We start from the raw sequence: 19,548 nt of genomic DNA, 5'->3' as shown, positions 1-19,548 counted from the left end.
TGGAAAGAGATGGAAGGCAGTTTAATAGTAAACACTAGACATTTTGTACTGTGATTACATCACTGACAATAATCTCTATTGCTTTATTCCCAGTGGAAGAGAGTTAGCAAGAGAAAGCACTAGGCTTCAAATGTGTTTCCCATATCCCTACAGTAATGTTTCACGTAGAACGTAACAGCCTTTTGCCTGTCTGCATTTCTGCACAGTTACATGATGTTGCTGACACAGCTTCAGCCAAATCCAAAATAGTGTTTGATTCTAGACTGTTAAAGCTAAACTTTAAGCAGTAGATCAGCTGGAATTTGGAAGACTTCAGGGTTTAACTATTGCATAAACTGCAAGAGGATAGAGAAACTACTACAGTCCATGCCACTCAGTCTCTTCTGTCATAAAATCCTTGCAGGATTATAACAGACATATAGTTTTTACAGTTTTATGTCAACTGTTTCCTTGTTCTTCTCTCACAGTGGCTCTGAATACTTCTTTGATGATCTCCTTGTCCAAGTTCCTGCCTGTAAAGAAAAATAATATATCTAACTGTATTTTACAGTGCATTACAAAAAACCACACACAAGTAGCTTCTGCTAACCTAAGAAAATGTTTATTATATCAAGCAGTAGAGAATAGCAGTAATAAAATTAAGGCAACAACAGACTTCAAGCTGCAATAAGGGAAAGAGGAAAATGTAGGTTATTTTTGGGAATAAAACACTTTGCAAAGCAAACAGAAATAAATAGAAAACAGAAACACAGAACCTCAGCACTGCAAGCTTTTCAGAAACAAAACTGATTTAAAACATTTTAAAGCTATAATAACCTTCCTTACAGTTACTAAGTATTTGATCAAACATGCAAACTATTCCCATCACCCAATTTATAATTACAGATTTTAAAAATAACATTAAATATGCCAACATAATTTATGAAAGTTTACTATGTTATTGAGTTAATTTGATTTTATTTTGGTGGCACTAATAGGGATAGTGTACACTCCTCTCAACTGCAATTTTGAACATCAGGAGGTTTTGCTGGGTAAACCTTTGAAAGGGTTATGCTGAACATACTCACTGTACTTATTCTGGCCAGTTTAGCCTGATTGCTTTTCACTGGCCAAGTCAGAGGACTGTCTGTGAAAAAAACAGCTTCTTAAACTCAAACAAGGAAATATGTAATTTCCTCTTACCAATTAGGACCAGCCTGTTCATTCTCTTTTCATCTTCTTTCCAGGCTACTGAAGTCTCTTCTAAGTCATAGAGCTCATGGACACCTTGGACTAACACTTGATGAGATTTGCCTTGAATAGATACCAGTCCCTTATCAGAAAAATAACTGTTAGGGTATATAAACAAAACTTTAAAAATGAAATATATAAGAGGGAAAACAAAACTTTGCATCTAGTTCAAGCAGGGGATAGTATCTCTAGCAATTATGCACTTGTTAGTCAAAATAAACATCAACATATCTACCTATAACATCCATTTTCACATATCCTTGTTAAAGGCTAAGAATTACTTTTTACCATACTTTGCTTTCTGTTCCTCATTTGTCAGTACCTAGCCTGCTCAAGCAGAATTAACTGTCATCATCTACTATGTCTCTTTGAATACTTATATGGTGTTTGACGTTGGAGTCCATGAAAGCCTACCTGCCAACAAAATGATGTAAAATAAACAAAAATGACTTCGCATTAGTCCAATTAAGCTTATGCTTAATATATTTACTATTCTGAAACAGAATCTCTGAATATTGGAGAAAGAATAAATATTTGTAAATGAAGTAAAAACAACTAGCAACAGACTTAGAAAGGATTACAGTAAGTGTGAGTCCATTACCCCAATTATCAAAAGCTTTGGAAAAACAGTTTTCATCACTTCATAGTACAATGTTCTAAAATATTTTAGTGGAACGCATTTTCTAAAACGTGTCTTACACTTTCTGGAAGTTCCCCCAGAATTTTCCCTAAACCACGGAAAATTCTCCAAAGAAAGAAAGAGTTCAAAATATTTCATAAAATAGGCCTACATTTGACCTATTGGAATTCTATGACTATTATTGCCAAAAATTACTATGACTGAAGATAAAATATAAATATAAAGCAACAAACTTTGGAGCCTGTTCTGTAATGAGCTGCCTGGAGTTCATTTGCTTTGGTGTATTTGTGACTGAGGGACAGCACACATCACAGGCCTCACATCTCATAAAGGATTAGTTTGATTACAGTGCTCAATATACCAAAAAACATACTTGTGCATGGCATTACTGCTTTTCAGGCAGCTTCAGATAGGTGAGTGGCTACTTTCTTCTGTTTGTCAGGAAGGGAAAGACAAGGATACTCTGACTTTGTTGTTGAAAAAGCAAAAAGACAACTTTCCTTCCGATTAAACTACAATAATTACATTGCTATCTATGATGGTCAAGTGTTCTCAGGAAACAAACCAGAGCTTTACTTTCTTACATTTCTTACAGCCTGCCAAATGACTGACTTGATTCTTGTTTTTTCATTATTTACTTCACTGTTTGGTATAAGACAAATGAAAATAGATCCTGAATTGTCACCTATACTCCTCTCAAAACCAAGCAACTGAAAAACATATGAAGTGCCTATGAAGATGAATACTTAAATGCATCTTTAAAACTACAGCCGGACAATATTGTAAAAAGTTGTTAATTGTGGACCACAACTACAACTGCATTCCTGTATTAGCCAAACTGAATTTCTGCACATTATGGCAACAATTTTAAGTACACCTAGCAATTTATAGGATCCAATCTATAGTATCCCAACCCTACATATATGAGATGGATGGCATCTTTCAAAGCAATGGAGGTGGAAAATGAAAAGTGATTTAACTATGGGTTGATTTTTAACCCTGCCACTTATGTCTGGGGACTGTACATCTGCCCTCCCCATTCAAAACAAGTAGGATCAATGTTTGCTCCTCTGCCAGCTCTGAGTCATTCATGGAATGACAACTTGCTACTCTCCATTTCTTCTGCTCTGCAGAAGTGATCCAGCAGCACCTTTGATAGGTCTGTAACTGACAGCACACTGCACTTTTTTAGGTGTAAAGACAAAAAGCACAAAACTAAGAAGCTGATAATTTCTAACTAACCTTCAGTCTTATGACATCCATGGTGCACCCAGTCCTATCTTTCACAGTCTTCTCCCATAAAAGATTCTATGAAAATAAAAGTTGTTTCCATAAACAAAGTGGCATGGGATGAATTTCTATAAAAAGCCACAATGATTTTTTGAGTTGAAAGTGATGTATTACTTACCTGAATAAAGAGATTTAAGTTTTCTTCTTTTATATTCCCTGGAACTTCAAATGTTACTGTAATTATGGCCTGCAAACAGGAAGATACACTTATTATTAGCAAACTGAATAAACATCTTGTTACAATAATACAAAATACAATAAAAAGTGTTCTTTATAACTTGGCTGCATAAAAAGGCAAGTATATGACAACCTCAAATTAAAAAAAATAATCTTTATTTCTGTTCTGCTCTAATTTGCTAAACTGAGCTCTACTTTTTGTTTCTGTTTTGGTATGCACTTATATGGCATACACAATGCTTTTAACAGAATAATGCCATTAGCTGCTATCATGTAATTCTTTGCTGTAGAGACTACTATGATCACGATTTCAAATATGGTTAAGAATGCTATTTTTTGGCATAAGATCTGACAATTCTATCAGACAAAAAATAATCAACATAGTCTCATTATTTTTATAGTATTATTTTATATAAAAGGCAACCTGCACTTGCCTCGTAAGAAAAACTGTTTATAAACAGACTATGTAGGAATAGATTCAGAAAATAAAGATGTCTGAAGTTAAATTTTGTTCCAAAGCAACCAACAGCTAACTCCTCAGGATCACTTACCAAAAGAAAATTTGAAAATAAAACATAGTGTAAAATTAACAATTTACTTAAAGAAGATATGGGAGGTTTTTTTGTCATTATAACTGCTCAGTGGTGTGGAAGAACAGAGAAAGAATTATTTCCTATAATGCTTTCAAATGACAACCTTCAATTGACTAGTCTAACCGAAGGGAAAAAAAATTAAAGCAACAAGCAGCAAATGTTTGTCTAATAACCAAGTAAACTTATCTAAACAACCAAGAACTAACACTCTGAGCAGTGTCAAAACACAGCAGACCGAAGTTCACTGTGCTCCAGTGCAGTTTGTTTCTGTTGACCTTCAACATGAAGATAATAAGCACACTTTGTTGTACAAGGACTGCAGCCTACTGTGAGAAGTGTTCTGCCCTCATTTATGCCTCAAGTGTCTCAACAATAATCTTAAATATGTGGGTGTTAAACTAAACAGAGATACTAACAATGAATTCTGTCAAATGCCTCTACACTACAAAATTAACAATGATCTCATTAATAATACAAGGATACTATAACTCATTTAGGAAGGCTTCTACTTAACATTTCTATCTACTTTAGGGATCTATTAAGATTCTGTAACTGAGGATATTTAAGAATTTTGATTAAACTAAAACTATCAGCATTGTCATTGTAATTATAATTAAGCATGAACTGATTTTATATTTAATCTTTAGTTCCAAAATTAGATTATAATTGCCCTTTCTTGTTTTCAAGACTAGCAACTTCACAGTTAAAATACGCAGTTCAAAAAGAAAAACACAGGCATTATATGCATTGTATTTTAACCTGAAAATTAAATTTAATTACAGAAACTTTCTGAAGGAAGCTCACTGTTCTAAGACACCTTAAAAAAATGTAAGTTTTTACTTTTTTGCAGCCACTAAGGGGACTTGTGGCCTATGGATGAACCACACCCACCTAGGGACACCCCACGGAGGACTGTGACCCACAGTTCAACCAGAGAGATTTTGTTTAGGACAGAAAACCTATAGGACTTGTTTCTGCAAATACCTGAAAAAAAATGTAGTTCCATTTGGTTCAGTAATACTCCCCATGTGAATCAACAAATTACATGACTGTCAGGAGCACTGGAAGCTTATAAGATATTTTTGAAAGTGAGAATTAATATAGTCATTTAGAATCTATCTACAACAAAGCACATTCCTTTTGTGTAATCTAGGTTATCTCACAAATACTTTAGAACACATTACTCCCTAACTGAAACCTTCTGAAATTGTAACAAAATTAGCACGCAATATTGTACAGCCCTGTTATTGCAGAAACATCGAAGCAGTATTTTTGGTAATTACCTTATCTAGATGCGCATGTGTTGTCTTTACATGCTCAAGCTTTTTCTGCAAACTGAAAATAAATAAAGTTAAATAACACATTTTAGTAGGGTGAGCAAAATGCCATTATTTCAAATTTATAAAATGCCAGTATTGCAGAGCAAAACTGAAATATCAAAGATAGACTATAAATCCAGAATAAACTTCAACAGTTAATTCAGTTTTAATCTCAAAATTTAAATGTTTAATTATATTTGTTCGATATAGTTAATTGTTTGTGTTAGAAAATTAGAGTTTTTCAAACAAAGAAAAACTGATATTGTCCTGATTTGCAGTATCTTCAGCATTAAAAACATTTCTCCTTCAATGAACACAACACCCTTGATACTCCTTTGGGCAAAAAATGGCAAACTATGTTAAAGCAAGCAAGAAAAAATAAACCACTAGAATTTATCAAGTTAATAGATGTTGGTTTTTTAAAAAAATTTACACTTATTTGAAAATCAAGAAGAAAAGAATGTACAAAGACTCTTGCTTGAGAGAATGAAATCTGTAGCACTAAAATTAAAATACAGCTTCCACTTCTCAGCTGTAAAGCGCAATTCCATGCAGTGTGCCTGCTAATTTAAAACAGATACCCTCTACTCAATAAAGAAACTTGGGAACTTCTTCCATCTAATATTACCACTTTTATTATAATATTGTAATATTACTAATTCTATCTAATATTACCACTAATAAAGCAATGATTTTTAAAATGTGACTGTCTGGTCTAGACAGGACAGACTAAACTAGAATTTCTAACAGAAACTCAGATGAACATTCGAGCCAGGACTTCAGTGTGTCTGTTTCATACACAGATATTTTTGATATTTTTTCTAATAGAAGACAAAATTATCACCATACCTTACTCCAGATAAACTGTCAAAAGCATGCAGGTCCAAGACATTAGAGAGATCAACTCTGAAGAGAGAGGAAAAAAAAAAAAAAAAAAGCTTTGTATTTTTGATGTACTTAAATGTCAGGTTTTAAGGTGTCCACTGAAGCTTACGTTTCTCTTCTTGTCTATCGGAATTAGTATTTAGCCTTACTTCTGGATATCAGTGGTTGGTACTGTCTTCTACAAGGAAATGCTGTATTTATTTACACAATAATGTGTAAGTACAGAAACAAAATTTTTTAAAATACAGTAAAATACAAGGTATTTCCAAAAATATGAGAAGATCCCTTTTACTGGATGCCCAAATAATATTTTCCCTAATGGGAAAAGGAAGCCTCTCAAGGCGGACACAAACTCCTGGAATATAGGAAGCTTATACTGACACACTGTTACCACACAAAACTGAAACAACTTTATGAGGCAAGCACTACTATGAGGAATTTCAACTCTACAGTTTGAAACAGACAAATGAAAAATATAATACAGAATAGGCAATGCTGATCATATCTCCTTACAAGAATGGCTACCTATAAACTTGCATAAGAAACTTCTCTTCACAAAGCAATACAGACTACAGATTTCACTGCTAAATAGCAACTGTTAGCTTTTCAGCCACAGTTAATGATATGTGGCTAAATAAAAAGAACATGAGAAGTGAAAAAACCCACCTCTGGAATACAACCAGAATCATTAAAATTTTACATTCAACAGTAGTTGTACCAAGCAGTTTCTACGATGAAAGACTTTCAATGGAGTAAGAAACAATTCCTGTGTAAAATTCATGACCAGCTGAGTTTCAGTTGCTCTCAGCAATGTTCTAAAAAATGACATAGAACCCTGCCTTTTAAATGTGGGCTTTTGAAGGACTACCCCCATCTTAAAAAGGGTATGTCATCAAATAACATGCTAAAAAATTAATTTTGTGCTTATTTCACACTTGGAATGTTTAATAACAGAAGAATATTTACAAATAACAAAGAGCTGTCATTGAGGACTGAATCTGAGGCCCACTTAATCTCACATCCAAAACATAGTGCTAGCTGGCATCAGACACCATACAATATGCAAAGAGATCACATGTTGTATCTCGCCCTAATGAACATCTAAAACAAAAATCATGTAGTTTAATATCTTCTTCAAAATTAGTCCTATCTGATCACCCAGCAACAGCAAGTATTTTTCTCTACAATTTCCAACTATATTTGACAATACCTTTAAAAAGCCAAGTATACTTTGTTAAGGTTATGAGTTACCTTCCTTTAAATATGCTTAAATAAAAAACCTATACTTTATGAACATTGACCACCACAATCTAATAACTGATGCACAAATCAGTCCTAGCAGTTTGGAAGATACACTGCTCTTCTAAAGCTCCTGGGACTACAATATCCATTTAAGTCCTTATTAAGAAGAAATCTGAGTCAGAATTTCAATTAAAAACAGTGCAATGATTTTTCTTGTTCTTCTAAGTTCCTTCCACTGTTTTCTAAGTCATTTTGCAGTAGTGACGTATTTGCAGCAGCAATGAGAGTAATATTTGAAGTTACATAGTAGAAGAAAAGCACTGTAGTGCACATGACCAATTATTAGCTCAAAACCAACCAACCAACAAGCAGCTCTTCAGTCACAAGGTTGGTTAACAGTGAATCTTTGTGTCCAAGAAGGCCAAGGATATCCTGCGGGGCATTAGGAAGAGCACTGCCAGCAGTCCATGGATAGTGATCCCGCCCCTCCAGTCAGCTCTAGTGAGGCCGTGCCTAGTACTAGTACAGGGCACTGCAGCACAGGGGAGACATGGAGCTCCTGCAGGGAGTCCAGGGGAGGGCAACGAAGATGTTTAATGGACTGAGGCACTTCACTAATGAGGAAAGGCTGGGGGAGTTGTTCGGACTCAGATGAGTGAGAACAGACTTCCTCAGTGAACAGAAGTATCTGAAGGGAGGGTGTCAGAGGATGGACCAGGCTCTCAGTGCTGTCAGGCAATAGGACAAGAGGGAACAGAGAGAAACTGACACACAGGAAGTTCCACCTGAACATGAGCAAGAACTACTTTACTGGGTGGGTGACCAAGCACTGGAACAGATTGCCCAGAGAGGTTGTGGAGTCTCACTCATGGGGGATATTCAAGAACCACCTGGACACAATCCTGCACCATGTGCTCTGGGATGACCCTGCTTGGCAAGAGGGTTGGACAAGATGACCCACTCTGCTCTCTTCCAACCTCACTCATTCTGGGATTCTGTGATATGAACACTAGCAAATAAAAATATAAATTAAAAATACACTTTTACTTCCTGAAAAGAAAATAAATTTCTAGATGCTTATTCTTAAAATAAATATTGGATTAAATATTTCTAATTCAGTAGTTTTTTCAGTTTAATAAAGCTGACTTAATAGAGCACTTTAAATTGTCACGAAAGAAGCAGGATCTAGTACCTAGTAATAGTGGCCATTTAATACCTTGATCTTTGTGTCTCTAGAATTTTAACAAGTCCATTCATTGACCTAAAATAAAACAGAATTAGATTAATTAGAATTAATTAGATGAAAATACAATTGTGACATATTGTTCAAATATGTTAACCATGGATAGGATCGTGTGAAATAGCACCCCAACTCTGTTACCAGTTTGTTAAATACATATCAGATATGGACTGAGATACTTGATTTCCACTAACAGTTGGGAAACTTCACAAGTTCTGACAAGATACCACCAGTGAGAACAGCATTTTCCTATCTAAAGCTATTCATGATACACTCTGCTCAGCCTAAGCATTTTTATTTTCATATTTCAAACAATTAATACAGTCACAAGGTATTTAAAATTTTTCATTTTTAATTTGGTTTATCATGGTATTGATAAAGAGTAATGTCTTCAATCATTAATTTGATTCAGACCATTGGTTCTTCTGCTCCATGAAAACTATTTGGGACTTCCTCCATAGATCTTTGCATTTTCTAGTGAACTCATATTTACTGAGTGAACTCATTTTTTTTTTTCCACTTCTGCTAAGTCTCAAGAATGGCAACAGCTGCTCAGAAATGCAAAAACATAAACACTTAAAACAAAGGCCTTTCCTTAGTAAGTAACATCAAATCTTACACAGATAGACAAAATGCTAAGATTGTTTAAGCACATAGAAGTACTAGAATACTTTTAGCAAGAGGCAGTCTCTTTTCCTTTATAAGCTTATCAGTCTGTACCAATCTATTAGCGAGATGAAATTTCTATTCTAACAGCAGTAAAGAAGTAACTATGTTTAAATTAATTTTTCAGGCAGTACAGTGTTACAGATATGCCAAAAGTTTCATACCTTACAGATGTTCTGACTTTATTCAATTCTTCCTCTGAAACCAAGTCTGTTTTATTGATGATTATAAGATCAGCTAATGCAACCTGCCTATATATTAAGAAAAAAAAAAAAAAAAGAAAACAATACATCACTAACAAACGAATACTTTATCTATAAGGCAGAAACATCATCTCACCCATGTCCTCTAAAGATAGTATGAGCATTGTTAGTACAGAACGACAAGCATTAATCCAACTAGAACATCATGGAGAATGATTAAAGCACTACTAACTTCTCCTCAGTATCTTCTTCTTTGCCCTAACAGATCAAATGAAGGCTTGCTAGATTCTTTTATTTCAGGGTTGATTTGTTTGTTTGTTTGTTGGTGTCTTTTATGTCATCTAATCCAAAATTCTCAGTGATGTAACAACTTTACAAATCCCTATTTGTCTTGCATGTGCTCCTTGTAATGTGATACTTGAAGTCTTTGCTTTATGAAGGCTTCAACTGTTACAGCTACCCTTAATTATTCTGCTTCCACATTTATTAAAAAGTATTCCTCTATCCCCAGTTCTGCTTCAAGCATGAGAGATCCCAACATGAAACTTTTAATTCCCCCAACACAGGTGCTTCTCATTCAATTAAATAAAATCCCATCACTATTAAAATAGAAGAGTCAGTTCTTGGCAGAAAGAACAAATGAAGCATGAAGCTACTTTTCCATATTTTACCTCATTACACCAATCTAACTCAGTTTAAGCAAAGCAGGAGAAAAAAGCCCTATAGAAGAACCCATTTCCAATGAACTTTTATACAGTGCACTTGCTAACTTGATTCTACATCCATACCGAGATGCTTCATTGATAAGGCCTTCTGGTTTCTCCTCTGTCAAGTGCTAAACAAAAATTAAAAGAATTGGATTAATTCCAAAAGTTAATTTAAATTAATTTGCAATTAAAGAAAGCCAAACCAAATTCAGTTGAGGTCTATTTTTCAATAAAGTATTGAGGAAGATGGCATCTAGAACCTTTCTTGTAAGTGATGGTGAGAAAGTACATTTATACATTCACCATTTATAATTTATAAGATTTATAATTACCTTAAAGAAAATCTTCTAATTAATTTTATTATTAGAATGCTAAAGAGTTGGGAAACTTTCAAGTATTTATTTTAATTATTTTTCAGCTTTACAATGAAGTAAGAAAGTCACCGTGACATACAGTAACTATGAAAAAATATATCTGGAAAAAAAATGAAAGCTCAGTGATTTTACAAATGAGAGCAAACTCAACTAACAAAACAAAGGCTAGGCTTGCAATACATAATTTCATATATGTAACTTCACACTCTTTTTCTCTGGAAGACTGTACAAGACAAACTGTACTTTGATAGTAAAAACGGGTAACTTTTCCCAGGTTTTATGAATAAACCACTGCTCTTTGGCAAGTTGTCCAAAATCAGGAGCTACAGGACTCTCAGTATCATCTCCACGTATGTGCCCAAGCTAATGTCTTTACAGAAGAATTAGTGAAAGGGAAAAAAATACCTGCATCTCAAGCAGCAGCGTAATGTTTAGGAACTCAAAGCCTTACTTAACTTAGGCACATTAACAGACTACACTGAAGCAGCAAAGGTCTAGCTACAAGTTATTTTCTGCCCACTCTGCTATGGAGGCAGCAATCTCTAGGAAAGAAATGTCACAGACATCTGGAGGAAGTAAAACTTCAAACTGATGCTGGCTGTAATTAGTAAGAACTTGCCACTTATGCTTATATCTCTAGGAAGGTTAGAGTCCTGTGCATTCCTTCATCAGCTCTAAATGTATCAGGAATATTACTTTAAAATTTCAGTTTCAAGTTACAGAAATACCAAATTAAAAGTTGAATCAATCGTCATGGGAAATTATATAGATTTCTAAAAACCTAGGAATTTTTTTTTTCTTTATTGGAATTATCAGGCATCTAACAGCATTTTACTAGAGTAACAAAAATAATGCATACTGTAAGTCTATCATGTAAAAAGAAACAAAACTATTCCTGATGGCACACAATCTAAGCAGAGCATAACAACAAGATGTCTCTCAGGAACCTCTCCTCTGACCTTTTCTTTGTAATCCTCTGTGTACTGATTCTATTCAATTAATGTTTAGAGTTCTTGTCCTGAAAAGAACAAATGTCAGTAGTCCAGGTGTGAGGTCCTGCAAGTTGAGGAGTGAAACTTCAAGCTATCCAAATATTTCCCCTCGATTAAAAAAATTAGTACTTCAGATTGCTGTGTGACAAATCTGTTGGAGTGATAACCTACGGTATCAATTACCACTTCAGTTTCAATTTGGCTAACTGGTCATGGGGATGTTTGTCTGCTTTTCTTGTGAAAAGAAAAGTTGGTTCATTGAAGCATGACACACTTAAATTGCTGTTCATTATCTCAATGTCATTAGCTGTATGGCTTTCAAAATTCTTTGAATAATAAGCAGCTGTTGAGGTCAGGCTTTGCAACCAGAGGAACTAAACAAGTTAGCAAGTCCTTTTATACAAAGCCAAAGTCATTTACTTAGTACACAATTGAGGAAGTCTGAAGTTCCTGCTATTCTGAGTAGATGTCAGTGTTTTACAGGTTTACTGATTAGATTATGTATGTTTTCATTAAGCTGCCAAAGGTAAGAGCAGATAGAAAATTTGAATGTTTCAAAATATTTCTGTGTTGTTTATGTTATATTAAAGTCCAATATTTAAAAAAATTAATTTAAAATTTATTTAAAATAATTTTCAAACAGTAATAATTCAGTGCTGCTGTGTGCAACACAATTATATTTGATCTAAGACAATAATTCAGCACTGCATGAAGAACAACATTTTTGCAAGGGATAAACACATCTGAATTAGTGTGAGGGAACCCAACTGAAAAGGGACTGTCCTAAAACATGATATGACTTCTTCCGATGGTTGAGCTGATTTAGAAGACTGTTCCTGCTTGGAAGGGCAAATCAATCCCTTCCCTGCACTCTTCTACCAACTCCTCCACAAAAATTCTTGCAGAACACAATGAATCTAACTTGCAAAACTGTATTGCTATGAGGCTAGGTTTGTCCTGTTCCAGTCCAACACAAATCAATGAGAGGACAGGACTGCTACCCTTTTGGCATATCAGCTATTAGGTAAGCACAAATGAAAGGAGAAACCCAAGTAATCCAAACAAAAAAAATTCTTGAACAGGAAGAATCAGTCTCTTATTTTTAAACCACTGTTCTTCAGTTCTCTGAGCCATCTGCAACCATTGTAAATGCAGAAGTATTGAAAACACTTCCACAGCATGGAATTTTAATATGATGAAGGCATTTTGTCTTATGGCCACATTTTTTTGAATCCTGCAAAAATCAATACCAAATCAAAGCAGTAACCTCCTAAGTTATTAAGTTGCAAATAGTTATATTTATACCCACCTATTACAAAATAAAAAAAAACCCAAACAAAAAAAACCCCAAACACAAACAAACAAAAATAAAAAGCTGAACTATTTAATCACAATTTTTGCTGATCCAAGCTCACTGTTCTGTATGTCTGCCCTTACATTATACCATTATACTTTATATACAGGTTACTCTAATAACTGCTCCTTTTGTCTGCTTCCATATAACATTTTAATGTGAAGCAGTACTAGGACACCCGTGCTTTCATTTCTCCTCACCACAGCTGCCAGTACATTAGTACCCTTCCCAGTCTGAGCCCTAACTCAGTTCTTACCACACTGCTGTAAGACACCTTGTTCTCTTCTTTCAATAACACAGACCAATAACCAATTTCTCCATTGTTTTTACAGCAATCCAAACGCCTACTTGGATTAAAAGCAAGATTCCTGAGTAAAGAGATAGAATTAAAGAGCCATGTACTTCGCAGCCTGGCAACTCTTGTCAGGCATTTTGCTGTGCCTGCAAGACTCTGAATTCCTGCAAATATCAGTACTTCCTGGTGCCCATTCAAAACACAGTAATAATGAAATACATCCTCATTCAATGTAAAAGTAACAGCTATTGTTCAAATTAATTAATCCACATGAACATTACTGCAATAGCTGTCCTAATGCTGGAGTTTTAAACCATCTAGTAACAAATGTGGTGACTTATCTAGCAACTTACCTGCAATCCATGCTTTGCATCAACAACAGACACAATACCTAAAAGATAATATTAAAATGGAATAGAAATGGGCTGGAATGAACTGACAGTTTAACAGCTTGCAAGCCTCCTGTACAAAGGAAAAAATATCAGCACATTTACAACTAGTTACAATAAACTGGAAGCATTGAAAATATCTGAACATTAAACTTGTTACCTAAATATTTTTTTTATTCACTGTCGTATCTGTGGTAGTAAAATGTCTACTGAACCAGGTGAGAGATAAATTTCTGCAAGTAGATGCCTCATCTTCCACAAAAGGAAATTGGCTGAGGTATGCTTTGACAGAATATTGAAACAAATTAAGGGACTGACTGACATATGCAGTCATTCTGATGGTAAATGACCAGGAATTTGCAAGTCTCTGGCAGAAACTTAGGAAGCTCCTTCTTATTGAACTCAACGTTTCCTTTCTTGGCTATATGGATATTACACAGATTGACCAAAACAGTAGGGCATTTTTTTAAGCCAGGAAGTAATTTTTTTTTCCTACATTAAAAAAATCACACTTTAACTACATATAATGATGATTTATCTTTCAGTAATCTCAGGTTTTTATTGGAACACAGCAAATATTAGACCCAACAAGTATAATAGGTGAAGAAAGCAGAAAACAAAAGGCAGGAAAATCCAGGTGTTGACAAGTTATATATTCAGAAAAATAGGAAACCCTTTAGGAAACACTGCATTGCAGGAGAAAGGGGGGGAAGGAAGAAAGAGATAAAAAGCATGTTGTAATGTTAGGCCTAAATGAAGTTTTATAACATCTAGCTAAGGACATTCCTCCCCCCCTGCTTACATCACAATCAAGAGCTGTCCATATCTGATCCCCTAGAAAAGCATTACACAACTTTTGTCGGATTTAGCAAGATGAAACATCTCACCAATCACCAGAATAAGGGATACCTCTGTTATCAAATCTGGCAATGTGAAAACCAAGCTCACACACTTCTTAATATTTTCTGAAATTTACCTTAAAGCACCAAGAATACATTACTCTAAATCCAGATATGAAATGCCAGTACACAAGAAAATAAGCTAGCACTTCTTACCATCAAGATAGATGTCACTTCCCAGCTCAGAATCAACCCAGAACATGGAGGCCACAGCTCCTAAGAAATGCAGTATACATACCATTGCAAAATTGAGATTTTTCCAGTAAACTACCAGCACTGAGGTATTTCATAGAAAAACTGTATTTGTAGTGCTAACAATAAGATCAGTAACTAAAGCCATTTCAACACCTAAAACTGTCCACATGAAGTGATATAATGCAGTCCTTCAAACACCGCTCTGTATCAGACCCAAATACCTGACAGTTGTTCTAGTGCTTACTCGTGCAAGATATAGCAGGGACCACAACATGAAATCATTTTCTGGTATCTATTGATTTTTTTTCCAAAAAGCTTAATAGTTTTCCAATTTCACTCAAACAGAATTTGTGTGTAACAGAGGCCAAATCAATGTCCTGTCTTTCGAAGAAAATTACTTTATAATGACAACTATTTTGCAGCTTTAAGCTGGAAAGCACCAGTCTCCAAAAGGAGAAACAATTGAATTTCTGATAAGAATTTCCTTCCCCCTCCATCTACAACAGATTTTTAATGTGGATGGTTTAGAGAAAACTGTTTCCAATAGCTATTCCTAACATGAGCTCAAGTTTAAACACCTTTCTATAACAAATATTATTAAAGAGCACAGTAGGATTTTGTAAAATCTATTACTGCTCTTTATGAAGAATGTACTAGTCTACTTCACAGTATATTTTATGACTTCACAAAATGTAAGGTCTATCACAATCAGTGTAAGAATACAACAGATGCTAACTATTTAGACTTTAAAAGGAGGAATGTAGAACATCAAAACTGCTTTTACTGAAAACTGCTAGTTTCATAGTATGCTTCTCTTTGCTAAGCCCACTGTCTTCTCTAAATGGAAATACATTTTAGCTGCATTTCTGCTAAACTTTAGATTCAATTTAAAGCAAGTTCAACAAACAGAACCCAACCAAACACACTACCTCGTATTTGCACCTTAACCAATTCATTAGAGTCTATACAACTATCAAAGCATAGATGCCTGACAACTCACCAATTTATTTTACAACTGTCAAAGTGAATTAACTGGTAAGCAAATAAGTAGTTCATAAAACCAGAATAATTATAATGGTTATGAAAACTGTAAAGTTTAACTACCTGGATCTGCCAAACCAGTTGTTTCTAACAATATATAGTCAAATTTTCCTCTCCTTTGCATCAGGTTCTCAATTGCTTTCACACCATTGTCCCTGGAAGAAAAAACAAACTTTAGAACAGAGAAAATAAACTAAAGTATGTATTTAAATGTATCTTCTAAAGCAGAACACACTGACAGCATCATCAAAGCAGAAGTTCTGAAGCAAGACACTTGCAGACTTACAGTCTACAATGAAAATTTAGTTATCCACTGATATAATATTAGGCAAATTTTAGTTTTCTGTTTCATTTTAGTCTGAAAATATTATTTGCCTAATCTCTAAGGTGATTTAAAAATTTGTTTTCAAACAGCGAACAACCTGTAAAGGACAGTAGGGCTGTGTAGATATGTGACTATTTGGTTTGGCAGCTGATATTACAGAAATAAGCGGTGAGGTTAAGCATGTTGCCTTGCCTTTTTATCTCACCTACACCAAGATGAACATGTGCCATTTACTTAAATTAGAGCTGATGAAGTCAGCCTGAAGCAGAAATGTCTAGCATTTATATGAGAAACCAATGTATATAAAACATAGTAGCAAGACAGCATTCCTTATACCCCAGAAAAACAATCCAATAAGATCTTCTGTTTTCCACTTACTACCTATTACTATTTAAGATCAGTTCTCCCAAATTTTCAGGACAAACAGGCCATAACTCTTATTTACAAACTTAGCACAAACAATTCAGCATTGAGACAAACAGGGTAAAAAACATGTCAAAGAAACAAATATTCTCTTGCTTTTTAACATGATCATCAGCTTATAGATTTGGATATTGTGTTCTATTAGATCACAAAAGGTTTTCCATTCATCCTTTTTGATGAATACAATATTGAAGTAGTAACCAATGTACAAGGAAAGAAGCAAAGTTAAGCATTTTGTGAAGAAACAGTTTACCTGAATCTTCAGCTCAGCTCCCTACCTGGAAACATAAAGTACTAACAATAGAGGGACAGATCCCTACTCTATAATACTGCAGTGGTGCATAAGCTGGTATTTAGATTACTTTTCTGAAAAACACCAAGCCCAAATCCAGTAAGGCAGCAACAGGAAATAAATTTTTACCTCCGAAATTCCAATTGTTGTTTCATCTGACAAAAGAAGTCTCAATCAATTTTTACCATCAGTTTCAGGAATCAAATTCTGGCTGTCTTCTCCCTTCCTCAATTCCCCACAATATCCACTGCTAAGAACTTGTACAATAGTCCTTACTTACTTTACTGAACAGCACAAGCAGCCATTTCTGAGCTCCAGCCATTCTTCATAGAGTTCTCCCCCTTGACTGATTGCCAGAGATTTCTCCAAGGCACTTCCTGAAAATACAAGTACCGCTATATTTTTGTATATTTTGTATACATCTACAATCTTGCATGACAATGCCTGTAGGAAAGAGATATGTGGATTACACTCTTCTCCTGAGATCATGTGTCTGACATATTCTTAAGAAATTCGTATTTCCCATTTTGAGAAATTTAAAAGCCAAGACAAAGATGATTCCACAAAGATCAAACCCTACTGGATGATAGTACATTGTAAATGCCACAAACTTTGCTAAAAGAAAGGGACACCAGCCTCTGCCTCCATATCAAATAAAGGCTTTGTCTGTACATTTTGTTTTAAGCTCCGTGACCAGAAAAGCAACAAGCATCTTTGCTGATGAAAAAAAACAAACAAACAACCCCCCACCAACACAGTGTCAGCTGTAAACAATGTAAGCTTCTGACTATGGTATGGATATTAAATTATAGCTAGAAATTATAGCTAAAAATCCTGAAAGCAAAGAGTTCAAAGAACCATAGTCATCAAGCACACATCTCCCCATTTTCTTGGTCCAGGGTAATTTGTGATCTGCAAATGGCTGAGGGGAAAGGAAATAAAAGAAAATATTACTTAGCATCATATTAATTTCCATTTGCTTGAAACTGAGTGGGACAAATGCTTCCAACAGGGTGATATATTTATTTTCTTTAATCTGAGGGCCCACATTTATGTGCAAAACAAATTAATGCATGTCACTATTTTATGAAAACCAGCAAAAAGACTTTCTGCCCTTCTGAAGTCTATGAGGTACATTAATAATTTTGGTCATAGGTTTAAAATTACAACAGTCTTGGTTTCCAGCAGCTTATTGTACTTGTCATTTTGTGGCAAAAAGAAAGGTTTCTGCATGTTTACATACCTTCTCCGAATTCATTCAGAATAACTGCAATTCTTTTATTATGCTGTTCTGTCAGTATGTAATTTAGAAGAGTTGTTTTTCCAGCTCCTAGAACACAGACCACATTTATATTAAAATGTAAAAAAAACCCCACAAATTTTCAAATAAAAAACTAAATACTGTTACGCATGCACATGTACACTTCAAGCAAGCCTCTTCTAAATAAGAGTTTTCATTCTAATATCCTACATTTCATAATCGTGATGTGGAATTTGATTAGATTTGTAGATATATTTGACCACATAGAACTAGCAGGACATTAAATCTCAGTCTTAAATGACCAATGGTTTTTCCATTCATTAAGTGTCAGTACTTGATAAACTTACAAGTTCCGTACTAGCTGGGCAGTCTTTTCCTACAAAACTAACTTTTATGCTTCTCTTAACAGAAGGCACACTTAATCTTCTCCCTCTTACTGCCTTTTCTGACCAGTTCTGCCATCACTAACCACGGATGTGCTACAACTGCCTCTAAATGGGGCACTGTTAAAAAACTTGTTCACAACCCTTGCAACACCACCGTAGGAGCAATTTCATCCCATTCACAAGATGACAGAATTGTCAAGGGTGGAAGGGATCTCTGGAGATCGTCTGGTCCCACAGGTGACCACTTGAACTAGGAAACCTTCCTTACTTGTCCTAATGATTTTTTCTGCAACGGTGTGATGTATACAAAGTAACAACTTTCATAGCAGTGATGGCGATCCTAAATGTAACAAGATCCTTACTGTCCATAACAGCGTAGCACTGTAACTCTACTGGCTGAGGGGTACTGGAAAAACGCCTAATCTCACGTTTTTCTGACTGCACTGCAGCCTGCATTTAACTGAGCCAAATAGTCTGCACTATTCTGGGCAAGAGCCGTTTATCAATCGTGACCGGAACGAAGCGGCCCCTGAAAGCAGCGTGGTGAAAGCACCAACGGGTGCTTAAACTGCTGCTCACACTGGCCCTGTAAACCCACTGAAGCGGCCGGAGGGCCCCGCGCTGCTCACCCGGCCCGTGGGGCGCAGGCCCCCGGCCCGCTGCCCTGGCCCCGCAGCAGCCCGCCCGCCCGGGCCTTCCCTGTCTGCACGCAGCGCCTCCGGCGCGCTACTCCCGCTCCTCACCTAAGTACCCCGTGATGATCGTCACGGGGATCTTCCTGCTGGGGTTGGCATCGGTCTGCTCCGCGGCGTCGGCGCCTATCGGAACCAGGTCGGGACAGTCTTCGTCCTCCATAAGCGCGAACGGCCGCAACCGGCTCCCCACCCTGGCGTCACAGTCCTGACGTCACCAGCGTGACGTCGCCGGATGGCGTCACGCACCGCCGCGCGTCGGCCCCAAGGGCACCTCCCCCGCACGGCGTTCTGCGCAGGCGCAGCTCTGGGGGGCGGAGCGGGGCGGTCTCAATAAAGGAAATTTTGTTTCGGGAAGTCCCGGCATTTGTGGGGAGGGATTCTGGTGCTTGTGTGTGCTGTAGAAGCGTCGGCACAGAGCACGTGGCACAGCCGTGT

General features: G+C 35.9%; 1 protein-coding gene across 6 annotated transcripts; it reads right to left on the bottom strand.

The window, feature by feature from the left end:
• LOC111940743 (zinc-regulated GTPase metalloprotein activator 1A-like) lies at window positions 1-19,526 on the bottom strand. 6 transcript variants are annotated; one of them, XR_015280018.1, is made up of 15 exons: window positions 19,162-19,526; window positions 18,015-18,101; window positions 17,052-17,148; window positions 15,795-15,886; window positions 14,652-14,711; window positions 13,561-13,598; window positions 10,274-10,320; window positions 9,447-9,533; window positions 8,593-8,637; window positions 6,099-6,155; window positions 5,214-5,265; window positions 3,279-3,347; window positions 3,113-3,178; window positions 1,183-1,328; window positions 1-512 (listed from the first exon to the last, which is right to left on the bottom strand). XR_015280018.1 is itself a non-coding variant. In XM_086866667.1 (15 exons), the coding sequence occupies exons 1-15, from the start codon at window positions 19,271-19,273 to the stop codon at window positions 439-441; spliced, it is 1,113 nt and encodes a 370-aa protein (XP_086722793.1). In that variant the 5' UTR covers window positions 19,274-19,526; the 3' UTR covers window positions 1-438. The 6 variants fall into 6 exon arrangements, 3 of the variants coding, with proteins under 3 accessions (XP_086722793.1, XP_086722794.1, XP_086722795.1); XR_015280017.1 differs by having other exon boundaries at window positions 1,183-1,293; XR_015280019.1 differs by lacking the exon at window positions 19,162-19,526 and adding an exon at window positions 18,781-18,991 and having other exon boundaries at window positions 1,183-1,293.
• Between the last annotated feature and the right edge of the window lie 22 nt (window positions 19,527-19,548).

Source organism: Cyanistes caeruleus, chromosome Z (genome assembly GCF_971803275.1).
Source record: "Cyanistes caeruleus chromosome Z, bCyaCae1.hap1.1, whole genome shotgun sequence".
Taxonomy (NCBI): domain Eukaryota; kingdom Metazoa; phylum Chordata; class Aves; order Passeriformes; family Paridae; genus Cyanistes; species Cyanistes caeruleus.
This window is presented reverse-complemented; position numbering and strand designations above follow the sequence as displayed.

Bases quoted from the DNA above. Each gene is read 5' to 3' on its own strand.
- LOC111940743 (XM_086866667.1), bottom strand. From the start codon at position 19,273: ATGGAGGACGAAGACTGTCCCGACCTGGTTCCGATAGGCGCCGACGCC. The intron at 15,887-17,051 runs GTAAGTAAGGAC...TTTTTCTTCCAG, and splicing joins TGCTTGTGCTGTTCAGTAAA to GGACAATGGTGTGAAAGCAA. The intron at 3,348-5,213 runs GTAATTACCAAA...TCCTGTTTGCAG, and splicing joins CACATGCGCATCTAGATAAG to GCCATAATTACAGTAACATT.